The 14,579-nt window shown below is 39.4% G+C and overlaps 2 protein-coding genes across 2 annotated transcripts in view; one reads left to right on the forward strand and one right to left on the reverse strand.

Annotated features, from left to right (window-relative positions):
• The first annotated feature begins 764 nt into the window (after positions 1 to 764).
• On the forward strand, positions 765 to 3,632 carry tpt1 (tumor protein, translationally-controlled 1). The gene is made up of 6 exons (XM_079563080.1): positions 765 to 907; positions 1,512 to 1,585; positions 1,683 to 1,873; positions 2,169 to 2,283; positions 2,393 to 2,509; positions 3,280 to 3,632. Exons 1-6 carry the CDS (start codon positions 880 to 882, stop codon positions 3,280 to 3,282), a joined length of 528 nt encoding a protein of 175 aa, XP_079419206.1. The 5' UTR covers positions 765 to 879; the 3' UTR covers positions 3,283 to 3,632.
• A 1,167-nt stretch (positions 3,633 to 4,799) lies between these two features.
• LOC306968184 (general transcription factor IIF subunit 2-like) overlaps positions 4,800 to 14,579 on the reverse strand; it is a gene marked incomplete at its 5' end in the record, with an annotated part of 63,952 nt that continues 54,172 nt past the window's right edge. The window contains 3 exons of the mRNA XM_079563506.1: positions 4,800 to 4,945; positions 10,340 to 10,483; positions 13,818 to 13,917. Of these exons, the coding sequence (XP_079419632.1) occupies positions 4,817 to 4,945; positions 10,340 to 10,483; positions 13,818 to 13,917 (373 nt within the window). The 3' untranslated portion in view covers positions 4,800 to 4,816. The remainder of the gene's footprint in view (positions 4,946 to 10,339; positions 10,484 to 13,817; positions 13,918 to 14,579) is intronic.

Genomic DNA, 14,579 nt, shown 5'->3' on the forward strand with positions numbered 1-14,579 from the left:
TTATTAAATCAGGACAAACTGCAGCACACAGGAGGAAACTAAACCATAGATTAAATTTAAAAAAAAAATGAAAAAAGACCTAAGGCCAGAATGAAATTGCTTATTAATCTTAACCCAATAAATGTAAGACTAACGCATGAGTATAATAGTCAAAACTAAGTCGTCGGGATAAGTCAGAGCAACTTGCAGTGGTCTCATGTGTCCTACTCGCCAAACTCCAATCATACAAAAATCATACAACTACTGAGTAGCACTGGTTAAAGACAAGTTAGAACATAAACTCTCCTTGTTGGAGGGCATAGCCTATGAGTGACACTATCATATTGGCATGAAATATAAATAACATACACGTTATAAATTGCCTACTGTTAGTCTTCAGATGCTTTTTTTTAGACGTTTTATTAATGGCCATAGGAAAACCGAGCATGTGAGATAATGTCAGTGGAAATTATTCAATATTGATTTATACCAATGAAGTGGCAATAGATAGAAGATAGTACATTTAATTCCTTATAATGACAGAGGAAGAGGGAGACAAGAATATCGATAATTTCTACAGTATACACGTTACTTCTTTGCCCTAGGATCAACAATAAGCGGAAAAAAAAAAAAAGCAGGAATAAGCTGTTTTTTTTTTTTGTCAATATAAGTGTTAACCATAGAAATATAGTTAAATTTGTTCTATCTTGCGGAAATAAAGGCGGCGTTTGCATATTCGCTGCTTAATTATACAGTAATGTGCTGCTTCCACACCGCCCTCCGCTGACGTCATCAGAGACGGTAAAGAATCTGCGTCGTGTGACGCTCGCTCTTTTTCCTCCGCTCCACCAGCAGCGACAGGCCTTTACTGTGTGGGAATCAAACAACTAGGCGGCAAACATGATCATCTACAAGTGCTTAGTCACGGGTGAGACCATTATATTATTGGCCTTTAAATCGTCTCGGATGGTGACTTTAATGTGTCGTTGACAAGGTGTTTTATACAACAATGTTCAGAAGTTGGGCCCCGCCGTGGCGAACGCATGTTTCCACTCTGGAAGGTTCCCCTTACAATGAAGCCGCCCTGTTAGCTAATGCTAATGCTAATGCTTCCTTTGCCGGTAAATGCTATTTGTTGGCCCTGTGACTTATTAACAAGTCCAATGCGCCTTTAGTTCTCCTTGTTTTTCGTTTTAGTATTTGGTTTGGTGTGAATTTCACCTATCAAGGTTATATTACGTGTGTTTTGATGAATTTAGCCTAACTGGCTACGTGTGCGGCTCTAGCTAGTTTTTATTTACGGAAACGTGGCCTGTGCCAGACAACTTTTTATATCTTGTTACACTTCGGTGTGTTCTGTAGCTAAAGTTATTGATGTGCGCCTACCGATTAGTAAAATGATGTGTTTGCCTCGATACGTCTGCTTGTTATGTTGGTTTTGCGACATTTAGTTTGTTTCTGATTTCAAAAGTAAAGGCCACTGTATGAACTGATTAACCACCTACTGTTCATTCCTCCGTTTATTCTTTCAGGGGCTGAGATGTTCTCTGACATCTACAAAATCATTACAACAGATGATGGCTTATTCTACGAAGTTGAAGGCAAGGTAGGTTTCTCTATGGGCTGCTTTATAATCTAAATCTAGTTTTACCCAATTGCCTTTCAAACATGCTATTTACATTTTATTGCTCTTCTTTTTTAAGGTTGTAACCAGAAAGGTGGGCGACATCGATGATTCACTTATTGGAGGTAATGCGTCAGCTGAAGAACAATGTGAAGGAACAGACTCAGCTGTGGAGTCAGGCGTGGACATTGTCCTCAATCACAAGCTCGATGAGACTGCCGCTTATGACAAGAAGACTTTCATGGTATACATGAAGCCTTACTTGAAAGCGTAAGTATCACAAATTACAACCCATATGTTATGTTCCTGTTTTGAGACTCCGATTTATCTTGCATCAATCCTGATACTTATCTGATCAAGAGACCAGTGAGACACAAATTACCATAGCCTTAACTTGGATTGTTCCTCGAAAAATAGATGAAATTGTTAAAAAATGAACTGCCAGGAGGGCACGGGGTTGTTGGTTGGTTCACTTCATCCAGAGCAATAGAAAACTGAACCAAACTAGCGCTACTGTAAAAGAGTCAAGGTGATGTGATTGTAATGTGGGAAATTGTGTTTACAGCCTTAAGGAAAGGGTGAAGGAGGCCAACCCTGACAATGTTGACACTTTTCAAAAGGAAGCACAAAGCGCAGCGATTAAGATGAGGGATATGATCGCAAACAACAAAGACCTTCAGGTAGGACTTGACAAGATGACGTTGTGAACTGCGGCTCATTGACCCCAAAAGACGAGTAAACTCAATGGACAGTCACACTTGCTGTATTTTAATTTTTTATTATTTTCAGTTTTTCACTGGGGAGAACGTGAACGAAGAGGGCATTGTAGGATTACTGGACTATCGCGAGGACGGCGTGACACCATACCTGATCTTCATGAAATGGGGTCTAGAGTTGGAGAAATGTGTAAGTACAAACTCTGAGTTAGTGACGACTGAACACAATCTGCACAGTGTTGATTTCTGATTTGTTTTACGTCTTAATGATGGGTCTCAATTTTTGCTAGTGAGCGGTACGGTCACAATACTCTTATGACTTTTTAAATCAGGTGGTTTAAACAAGATATTTTACGGTGAATTCTAAGCTGTGCTCAACTTGGAATAAATGAATGGCCATTGCTTTCATAACAACCCACATTTTTACAAAAGGTGAACACAAGATTGTAAAACTATAAGAGGAGTCGATGACTTTCTCGAGATTTTAGACCCTGTACAACTGGACACTTTCCATTGTCATGCCGAGAGCCCCCCACCTGCTTCTTTTATCCAAACTTTTTTGACACTTAGTACTACTACTACTGCACTTAGTCCTAGAAAACGGAATGATACATCCCAAGCCTTTTTTTTGCTTGATTCTGAAAACTGAATTACACTGAAGGAGAAAACGACAAAGTTGGTGTTAGAAAAAGTAATTTTCTGTGTGTCCGTGTGCCATCCTATGTCTGACATTACTCATCAAAGTCAATGGGAATGCAGAACACACACCATACTATTGAAGGTTTAGAATTGGTGAATAATTTACTGCAGTAATTGTCCTGTGTATTCTAGTTTTGATTTGATTTGTTGTTTTTTCAGTAAGTTATGAAAACACTGGAATGTTTTACTCAAAGTACAAATACCTGTTTCACTTTGTATATCTTTCTAACATCTAATTCATGCCGTTTTTATTTTTTATAGTAACTTCTCAAAACATCAGCTTTTTGAACGGCCGCTTGTTCCCGAACTACACCAAATGCAGACTGCAGGAGCACCATTTTCCATCAAACTGAACATGAAAGTTTCTTCAATCGTTACATCATGCCTCCCCCCCTTCCCCCAAGCCACCAGTAAAGGATGGAGGAATTGAACAGTCTGGTCATGGATTTTAGGTTCTTCTCTTTGGCCTGAGCAGTGACCGTGGACTACAGGATTGTAAATGTCTTGGCTGTTTTTAGCATTGATCCCCGAAGCCAGGCTTTACACCTGGGTTCAAATAACGTTACAGAAATGCCATCTAATAGACTTTGAATAAAATCTATTGCCACCACTCAGCTTGATATCAGTTTCATTTCTGTATCAGTAATCTGCTTTGCCAATTTGTGTAAATTGAGTTATCACAAAGTTGCATGTGTTGGGAAATGACCAGAAAGAATTTAAAGTCGCATACAGCTTCAACACCACACGCAGTAGTAAAGTGTCCAGTATTTATGAATGTAGTTGCCAGCTGGAGGTTTTTCAGACTGCACTTAAGTTTCCAAAAACTTAAGCATTTACGTAACTCCTTGTAATGTCACAATAGTAAAAGGAGTCTTGTTCACCAAACAATGCTTTTGTGATTGTGGAAACATTTCTTGAGATTGAAAACTGATTGGTTTGTTGTCATTGTCTTTATTTGACATTTAAATCACACAGATTAAGAATCTCTTAATCTGTGTGGGAGGAGTCCTGGCCCCAGAGGGTAAGGAAACCTACACAGACATGGTGAGGACATGCAGACTCCACAGAGAGGCCCTGACCCGGCGGGAATTAAACCTTTGTGCTTCGGAGCATGAGGGCTAACCGCTGCGGCACCGTCTTGTGAGCTGAGTCTTGTGACCTTGTCCTTTAAACCTACTCATAATGGAGGAATGTGCTAAAAGTATTTTATCACCACTGCCAAGATTAAGCTGATTCTAAAATGTTAATGGTTTGTAGTAATTGAATTTACACTGAACTCTATCCGGGTAAATCCTAAACATTTAAGGGAACTTTTCTCCACTGTAGCCTCGTGGGCTTAACACAAGACTGGAGATGGTCCATAAACCTAAAAATAACCAAAAACGTTATGACAGGATAAAAAAAAAAATCTGTGCAATTGTATGTGAAGTACAAAATTATCACAAATAACCCGTCACAACAGGCTCACCAACTCTGTGGACATAAACCAGGGTTTACACTTCACAAACCAAAAAGTTATAAAGCGTGATGCCATATATTCAAGTATATAGCATTTATTTTTATAAAATATTCACACCAAGGCAATTAATTAGTAATTGAAAAGTGGATTTGGCAAGAAAGATTAAAATGCTGTACTATTTTTTGTTCAAAGATGGAGAAAAACAAAGACATGGACATTCATTCATATTTGTCTTTTAATTAAACAATATTTACCAGTCAATGGATCAGCAAAGTCATATTCTTCCAATTCTGAGCATATCCAAACTTAATTTAAATCTCAGAGGAGTGAGTTAAACGCTCAGGTGTTCTGTGTCTCCTCGTCCCCAGACTGATAATGGCGGTACTCGGACTTGAGCTCCCAAGTGCTCTTATGGGCCCCTTTACTGTTGTACGTCCCGATCTCACGCATGATTTCCTTCAGGAAGGTCTAGAAGGAAACAAAACTCCATTACATTTGAACCCATTCACTACTGAATAGATGAAGTGTGATATTTTTTGTTAAAATGCCTTTAAAAAACAGCATTATAACAAAAATAGAACAAAATATGCAGTAGAATATTATGAAAAATTTTACGTTTTTTTGTTTGGTTGGTCAGAGCTGGGCACATCTATTGCTAGTCCATTCACGGAGGTAGATTTTTCTTCAATGTGATTGTTTTTCCTTGCCAAGAACAGGGGACACCACGGGACAATCTACCAGCTGCTTCACATTTGGACAAAACGCTTACATCTGCTTGTTTGACAGCTGTTTGACAACATTTTATTTTGACGACCAAACAAACGGCTTTCAATTTAAAAACTGAATATTCTGTGTTGAAATGTTTTAATGGTAAAATATCGCAATTATATATTTGACAGAATCTCCATGGTAACTGTGCCAAAATTGGAGGGAAAAGGAAAAGACAGCTCTCTGTGGACTTACCTGTAGCTCTAAAAGTACACATTTTTTGGCAAGCAACACTTCTATACACAATTGATCATTTTTAACATGTACACGGCAGCTTTCCGTCGCCAGAAGACTTAAATAGTGCATTATGCTAGACCTGTAAGCTTATCACAGTGGCTAATCATTCACTAGCACTTTGGGCAAAATACTTTTATTTTTATGTTACAATGTATCGCTGTATTTTGTGCAGTAGCCCGTAGTTGAAGTAATTAGTGTCACCTTTCTGTGACAGTAAGAAAGTGAGTAAGGCAGGATAGATGAGCAGTTAGTAGCTTTGTGATTTCAATTCAGGTTCACCATTATTTGCTTTAAAATATATCCAAAATGGCTGTGGGTAGCATTTGGACCCTTTCCAATTTGCATATAAGGCCAAAAGGGGGTTGAAGATGTCAGCTTGACTTCAGACAGTGACTGAACATCAAAACTAACAAGTCTTGGGTGCACAGACTGTTCATGGACTTCTTATCTGCATTTAACATAAAAACACTGTTCACACGCTTGTCTCATCTCAGGGTAAACTCCGCCATTATTCATTGGCTGAAGGAGCTTCTTTAAAGGAGACCCCAAAGCGTCAAAGTAAACGGTGTAATGTATATACACAAATGAAATTAGATATGACACAATATTTTTCACATTGATCAAATACGCTGATGACATGGCCTTGGTCGTAAGTCTCACTCGTGCTCATTCGGTGGCTCACTATGTAAACTCAATGGTCTCAGGACAGTAATCTCCAGCTAAACGTAAATAAAACTAAAGAATTGTGCTTCACCAGCCAAAGGAAGCTGGAGCCGTCAAATCCACTGTTCGAACCACTTCAGTTAAAGGAATAGGCCACCGTTTTTACATACTGAGATATGTTCTTACCTCACTTTAGCCGGGTTAATATATCCCCGTCTGGTCTTTGTCCGTGCGCTCTGCCAGGCAAACGGAGCACATACGCAGCCTCTCCCACATGTCACATAGCTCCAAAAAAGCTCACGATAGAAGCTACCAAGCTCTTCCACGTGTTCCCTATTTAAATAAAGTTACGTGAAGTGTTTTCATGCGAAGTATATTTACACAGAAATGTAGCATGTCGATTTTATAAGCAAATAAAAAGGGGGACTATATTGTGAGGCGTAATGATACGAGGAGTAAAACGTCCGCGCGGTAACTCCTAAAGGTTATTGACGGAAGTGAGCGGGGGAAGTCTTTAGGAGTTACTGCGCGGACGTTTTACTCCTCGTATCATTACGCCTCACAATATAGTCCCCCTTTTTATTTGCTTATAAAATCGACATGCTACATTTCTGGGTAAATATACTTCGCATGAAAACACTTCACGTAACTTTATTTAAATAGGGAAGACGTGGAAGAGCTTGGTAGCTTCTATCGTGAGCTTTTTTGGAGCTATGTGACATGTGGGAGAGGCTGCGTATGTGCTCCGTTTGCCTGGCAGAGCGCACGGACAAAGACCAGACGGGGATATATTAACCCGGCTAAAGTGAGGTAAGAGCATATCTCAGTATGTAAAAACGGTGGCCTATTCCTTTAAACGGACAGGATGTGGACCAAGTGGACAATTATTTGGGAACAATTTTGGACCTTTTGTTGACTGTGTTTACAAGAAAGCACAGCAAAGGCTTTTCCTGCTGCATCAACTGAGAGGTTTTGAAGTCCGTGACCACATCTTAACAAGGATTTATCTGCTTAATTGAGAGCGTACTGATATCTAACATCGTTTCTTGGTTTGGCCATTTAACTGTCAAAAACAAAGCTAAACTTAGCAGAGTTGCAGTAAAATCACAGGCCAACAACAAACCAATCTGTCTCAGCATTAGAGTAAAGCGCTGCATCATCTCTGTCATAGGATCACAGATGACGACAGCCATCCACTGTCCCATCACTTTGAGCTCCTTCAGATACAGACTTCCTTGTGCTAAGAAAAATGTGTACAGGAATTCTTTTGTTCCCTTTGCCATCTGGGAGCTGAAAAAGTCACTAAATGTCACTCAGTCTGTTCCACTCCCCTTTCCTTTGATGAGGCGAATCTGCTGCTGTGGCTGCAATTAACTGATTTTATAATGAATCTTAAAGTATTTCTGCCATCACAGTATGATAGACAATTAAGTTAAAAAAAAATAATTCTATTCTATTTTTGTCACGTGGCTCACAACCGATTCTCATCTTCTCATTCATTATTATGATTAACCTCTTACCACCCGCCTGAACCAAATGCATTCTGTTCTCTTTGGCTATTATATCGTTATGTCTGTGTAACACCTCATTTGAAAGACCCACAAAACTGATCTTTTTCCTTGCGTTGTTGCTGTGTTGTGTCACCTTTTTTATGTTTTTTTCTTTTTAGTTCAGAGCTTAAAGTTTTTGTAATTTTTTTGTTGAGTTTTTGTCACATCTTTGTTGAAATTTTGTCACATTTTTGTTGAATTTTAGTAATTTCTTAGTTGAGTTTTTGTCACATTTTTGTCGAATTTTTGTCACTTTTTGCTGAATTTTTGTCAATTTATTTTTCTTTTCGTTTTTGTCACTTTTTTGTAACACCGCATTTGAAAGCTAAGACCCACAAAACTGATCTTTTTCCTCGCGTTGTTGCTGTGTTGTGTCACCTTTTTTATGATTTTTTTTTTAGTTTAGAGCTTAGAGTTTTTGTAATTTTTTTGTTGAGTTTTTGTCACATTTTTGTTGAATTTTTGTCACTTTTTGGTTGAATTTTTGTCACATTTTTGCTGAGTTTTTGTCACATCTTTGTTGAATTTTTGTCACATTTTGGTTGAATTTTTGTCACATTTTTGCTGAGTTTTTGTCACATCTTTGTTGAATTTTGTCACATTTTTGCTGAGTTTTTGTCACATCTTTGTTGAATTTTGTCACATTTTTGTTGAATTTTTGTCACATCTTTGTTGAATTTTTGTCACTTTTTGGTTGAATTTTTGTCACATTTTTGCTGAGTTTTTGTCACATTTTTGTTGAATTTTTGTCGCTTTTTGGTTGAATTTTTGTCACATTTTTGCTGAATTTTTGTCACATTTTTGTTAAATTTTTGTCACTTTTTGGTTGAATTTTTGTCACATTTTTGCTGAATTTTTGTCACATTTTTGTTGAATTTTTGTCACTTTTTGGTTGAATTTTTGTCACATTTTTGCTGAGTTTTTGTCACATTTTTGTTGAATTTTTGTCACATTTTTGCTGAATTTTTGTCACATTTTTTTGTACTTTTTGTCACTTTTTTGTTGCGTTTACATCCTTGTTTTCTTCTCATTTCTTGTGGCTTTTTTGGTGCTTTTTTTCCCCAAGAAGCCTTTTTGATTAGGGTAAAGCCAAACTGGAGAAAATGGGATCCGTTCAGGTGGGAGTTAAGAGGTTAACAAGACACCCAGCTCATTCTCAGTCATCGCTCGGTTTGGGCCATTGGGTGTCGCTGTTGCGTTTCCTCTGAACCGGTTGAGGCGCAAGTAACGATGTGTTTTGTGTAATAATGGACACGTGGGTAAATTTGAGCTCAGTTAATTCGAGTGTCGGCCAAAGTGCTTTAGGGGTATCAGCGCTTGACTCCTACTCTGATGACTGACTGTTGCGCAATCGACCGCAATCAGCCGACCCCGAGGTCTGCGCTGCACCTACACATCTCCATCCCGCCACAGCCAATATCCACGGCACAGCATTGATTCATCTGTGCGAGAGTCGACTCGGGAGAGAGGGGAGGGAGCTGCAGGGAGGGGAGCACAAAGGGAGGTGGAGGGAGAAAGAGAGGGGAGGGAGCGCTGGTTACCGAGTGCGTTTTTTTGGCCCAAAGCTCACCCACAGCGGATCCCGGTGTGAACAAGCGTCATGCAGTGGGCGATTTGTAACGGATTTAACAGAACGAGGTGCGCTGTGGGCAGGTGAATGTAAAGGTGGTCAATTGGAAATATCCAAACAGGAAATCCACTCATGTCCAATGGTTTATTTTTGTAAAGGGATTGGTTCCACAAATTAACCACACTATTTGATGCTGTACTGTTATTTTAGGGGTTGACAGAGAAGCCAAAACTTAATGCAAGCTATTGAACTTAACTTGCAGAGATATTTGTCATTTAGATGCACAAAAAATAAATGTAAATAGATCTACAAATTACGGAGATATATGATCCATTTAACTGGCAAGACAGATAGAACGTTATTGTCTGTCCCTGAAGGTACAGTATTTTGTGACTCACTTTGTTAACTTTGTGACACGATGGGATTAAAGCTGCATTATGCAACTTTAAATGCATTAAAAAAAAGTTGATATTTGTGTGTATTTGTCTTTGTATTGACCCAGCAGATGTGTGAGTGATAAGCATGGCGCCTTTACTTTCCATCACAGTGGTCTCTAGGACACTCCAGGATCAATTGTTTTGTAGGTTTTCTGGTGAGAGGGTCCGTCAGGAGTGAAAACAATTGATCCTGGAGTGTCCAAGAGACCTCTGTGATGGAAAGTAAAGGCGCCATGGTGACCACTCATCATACTACAAGTCACTACAACATCAAATATGCACACATAAACTTTTTTTTCATATAAAAAGTTGCATAATGCACCTTTAATAGTGCAATCATAAGTCCTGTATATCTTTTAACCTTTTACAAGCTGTAAACCAAACTCACCATGCAAAGTGACATATATCAAGCCTTTATTTGTTATAATTTTGATAGTTATGGCTCACAGCTTGTAAAAAAACAGAATCTCAGAAAAATAGAGTATTTTGAAAATGGACTGTAATCATCAAAATTATTACAAACAAAGGCTTGAGTCTATATCATACATATTAGTTTCACATTTTAAGTTATACTACAGAAATAAATGAACTTTTTCACGACTTTCCGAGTTTCACCTGCACAGGAATACTGACTCACCACAGGCTGTTTAGTGATCTCCACCAAGTCTTTGATGTTGTAGTACTGGTGTCTCTCAAAAGCCGAGAAGAGCAAGTCCAGCACCATCTGACGATCCCCTCGCACCATTTTACCCTCGGATTTCTTTTTCTTCTCGTATTCCACCTGGAAGGAATCACAGAACTAATGTTTCATAGCTCCAGAGGGAGAAAACCGTGTGCTTTACGACTTCTGTTGAAGAGAGTCATCTGCTTCATCTAACCCTCTATCCTCTACATCAGTGGTTCCCAAAGTGGGGGTCGCAAGGCCTTGGGTGGGGGGTCCCCAGATTATTTCAAGATGAAACTAAAAGAAATCCATTCAACTATTCAAAAATAAACACTTTCTGGCCTAAAGTAGCATAAGAGGCAATACCTTTGTACAATGGGGGTCCCAAGATGTTTACTTGGCAATTTTTGGGGTCCCAGCCAAAAAAGTTTGGGAACCCCTGCTCTACATGTCCTCTTTCATTACATTCATAAATCTTTCTGGTTTTCCTTTAGGGTCAGTAGTTCCCCATCTTTTGAAAGCAGGTGCCACCACACAAGAAAACAAATGCTCTTCAAGTGCTGCTAGATTTCAACCAGGTACAATTTAGGACAAAACTCTACTTTTTTGTTCAGCTGGTTGTGCAATAAATGTTTTTATCTGTGCTTTGCTTGTCTTCTGATCGTATATATAAAAACTAGGGCAGGGACTTTTTTCCAATTAGTTAATTTCATGAGGTTTAATGCAATTCAAAATCAAAATTAATCACACTTCACTTTAGCAGCACAGACACTTTTTCAGTTTTGTTTTTCCTGCAAGACGATGCTTAGGTATGAACACCGCGTAAATCCGAAAACAATTTCACTGTCAGACTTGTTTACTCACACAGTTAAGCCTAAATATACTTATTTATAAATGATCATTCTCCATTGTCTTTGGGCAGGACAAAATAAATCAAACTGCTATTGTCTTTTGAAGTGTCTGAAATAATCACACAGCCCACACATCTCCACTTAAAATAAGTTAAAATGAAGGAAAACACAAAGAAGCATTCTAGAACATGACTCTAAAGAAACTAAACGACGCTTAGATGCTTTTAATTGCGATTAATAAACTTACAAAACCTCAACTTTCATCGCAAGGCAAAATAAATATTCATACATTTTGATAGGGCAGGTTTTAGGCGGATATTAAGTCACCATTGGGCTGGAAACAGTGAAACAGTAATGGAGAGGCCAATAAGGCAAAGAGTGTTAGAACCAACAATAAATCAGGCTTTGAATACTGGCATTTACTTTTACTACACTATTTGTTCTATAAATAAAAGCCTTCATTGTTCATCATACTGTGCCCAACTATTTGCAAAAACAACCAAAATGTATTTGTGTTAAGTGTTAAAAAGGCTCAACCTGCTCACAGCCAAAAGCAGAGTACAACAATAAAATGCTACAACTGTCCAAATACGGGTTTATTATTTTTGGTTTTCGACACTGGCTCCTCCAGGACTTTGTTTATTTCTCGGTAAGTGCCTCCGAGAGCTGTTATTGTAATGTGGGCGAAACACTTCACCAAAAATATGTTTGCTCTTCAAAATAAAGATGACATTTTGGAGGAGTGCACCAACACAGGCTTACGAGGCCCAAATGCAAATGCCCAATTTAGACGCATGCACTAATGTTCTGCTCAATTAGAGTCTCCTTTTGATGTTGAAAGGGGAAAATATGGACTTTTATCTTGTTCATCTGCGGTTTTCTTCGCACAAAAATCTGGATTAAAAGATTCTCCAGAGATCAGGGCACAGCAGCGTCTGAGGAGGTCAAACAAGGGCAAGAAGTTTGCAGGAAGTTCTTCATTCCTTTCAGCTGACATCCTGAGCATTGTGAAAGAGTTGCCATTAGACTCCTACGTTATGATCAAATAAATAATGCATGTTTTATCGAGCTTTTCACTGGTAGCTGAAGTGTCTTGTCCAAGGACTGAAGTGGAAGACGGGCCAGAATATAAAACAGCAGAATACAAACTGTCTCTGTCAACACTAATGAACTAAGGCATCGGTTTTCAAACTTTTCACACCGAGTTAAATATTTGATCTTTCAGCTTAAGCAGTATTTTCCGAGTTTGAGTGAGAGTGTAATCCAAAAATGGTAGACTAAACCCTAAAAAAAAAAACATATAAATTTGTCCATAACAACTTTATTATAGAGCTAAACATTTGTGGATTTTCTTTTTGAGATTCCTTTCAAAAACAGTGGATCCCCATAAAGCTGCCTGGCCCCTGTCCTCCATCTGACATCAAACTCTATTAAAAGCGGTAAATAAAACCTATTTTCCAGCTAAAACTAAGACGACCACTCTACCACCTCAGTCACTGTCGCCCTGTAAATAGAAAAGTATTAAAAAGTATATGATTCTTTCATCTTGATTCATCTTGATCATCTATGATTCTTTCGTTAGTGACTGAAGACATGTTGCAGCGGGCAAAAAAATGAAATAATAATTGCTCATTCGGCCTAACAGGTGGTAACCGTGGGCTTCAGATGGTTGTGTTTTTAGATTAAATGTTACATGCGCAAACCTTGACTCAAGCTTTTCCAAATCACGTAACATTTGGCTGTCCAAGTGCCACGTACCAGCGCTCAAAGACTGAACTCCACATTCTCCATTTGCACTGCTTTACTCTATACATTGTAATCTATTCCATCTTTTGTTTACTTATCTCATTATATATTGAGCGGGGGGTGACTGAAGAGGGGTGGGAGTGAGGGCAGGGAGAGTTCAGCTTCCTGATGGCCTTGTGTATGAAACTGTTCTTCAGTCGACTGGAACTGGCACAAAGATTCCGCAGTCTCCTTCCTGAAGACATTAACTTGAAAAGACTGTGTGATGGGTGCGAAGGGTCCCTGGTGATTCTGACGGCTCTGCGGGTCAGACAGGTGGAGTACATGTCCTTAATGGAGGGGAGAGGGGCTCCTTCTTGACCAGTGATGTAGTGTGCATGGTCCAGGAGAGGTCCTCTGTGATGTGCACACCCAGGAACTTAGTGTTGATCACCCTCTCCACAGCAGCACCGTTGATTGTTAGAGGAGCATGCTGGACCCGCGCTCTTCGAAAGTCCACAACAATCTCTTTTGTCTTCTCCACATTTAGAGAGAGAGATTGTTCTGTGTTCACCACATGGTCAGACTGCTCACCTCACTCCTGTAGTTCGACTTGTCTCTGTTGCTGATGAGACCCACCACTGTTGTGTCGTCTGCAAACTTGATGAAGAGGTTTGAGTCGTACTTTGGAGTGCAGTCATGGGTCAGCAGAGTGAACAGGAGGGAGCCCAGCACACAGCCTTGAGGAGCCCCCGTGTTCAGTGTGATGGTTCTGGAGGTCTAGAAACATGTTCTGATACGCTTCAGATTCTCATAGGTCTAAGCAACAAATAGAAACCATAAAAAGTCTCCTGTATCTTAAGACTCGTCCTTACATTGAAGGTGTGGTTGGCCACTGGTTTGAACACCGAGGTGACGGCTCTCTCCAGCTGCTGAGCCAGACGCTGCGGTTTGGTGGACTCTTTCAACTGCAGCCTGAAAGACAAACACAAATAGATCCCTGTTAAAACGCCGGCGTCTCTGCCGAGGCCTGGGTTTGATCCGAGCTCGTCCTGACACTTTGGCCTGTGGGCAGCGTCCGAACAAGCCCTGTCAGTTCCAAGCTACATTGCATTTACTTTTCATTCGTCATTGAGCGTAACTGAAGATGATTAAAGTCCTACCTTATCTTGTGGTGTAAAATTACTAGATTCATCATGTGGGATCATAAGCCAAAGTACTACAGCGTTCTTCGTTTTGACAGCGATGATAAAACTCTATTATGTGAGGTGAGAGAGCTAATAACTGTGCCACGAAGTTTGGTCAATATGCAGGTGGACTGTTGATTTTATACTGAATGACATTTGTCAGCATCTAGAAGTCGAGGCCCAGTAATTGACTATTGATTGTTCAGTGTCTAAGCTGCTGCAAATGACCGGCTGCTGTGGTCATCACTTAAAAAAATCTCAATTACTGGAAGTAAACTACTTTGATTATTTAGTGAATGTTGTGAAGTTGTATAATCATTTTTTATGGGATCAATAACGTTCCACAAAAAACAGCATATTTAAAACTTTGAAAGTTTCTGAAACTGGCTCTATATGATGGCCAAAACACCTGCAGCTACACACTGTACACCTTTGTTACACTTTGTACAC

This window comes from Gobius niger (assembly GCF_951799975.1).
Source record: "Gobius niger genome assembly, chromosome: 9".
Classification (NCBI taxonomy): Eukaryota; Metazoa; Chordata; class Actinopteri; order Gobiiformes; family Gobiidae; genus Gobius; species Gobius niger.

Excerpts from the sequence above, each read along its gene's own strand:
- tpt1 (XM_079563080.1), top strand. The coding sequence starts at position 880 with ATGATCATCTACAAGTGCTTAGTCACGG. Across the intron at positions 1,586-1,682 it reads TCTACGAAGTTGAAGGCAAG|GTTGTAACCAGAAAGGTGGG; the intron begins GTAGGTTTCTCT and ends TTCTTTTTTAAG. Across the intron at positions 1,874-2,168 it reads ATGAAGCCTTACTTGAAAGC|CCTTAAGGAAAGGGTGAAGG; the intron begins GTAAGTATCACA and ends TTGTGTTTACAG.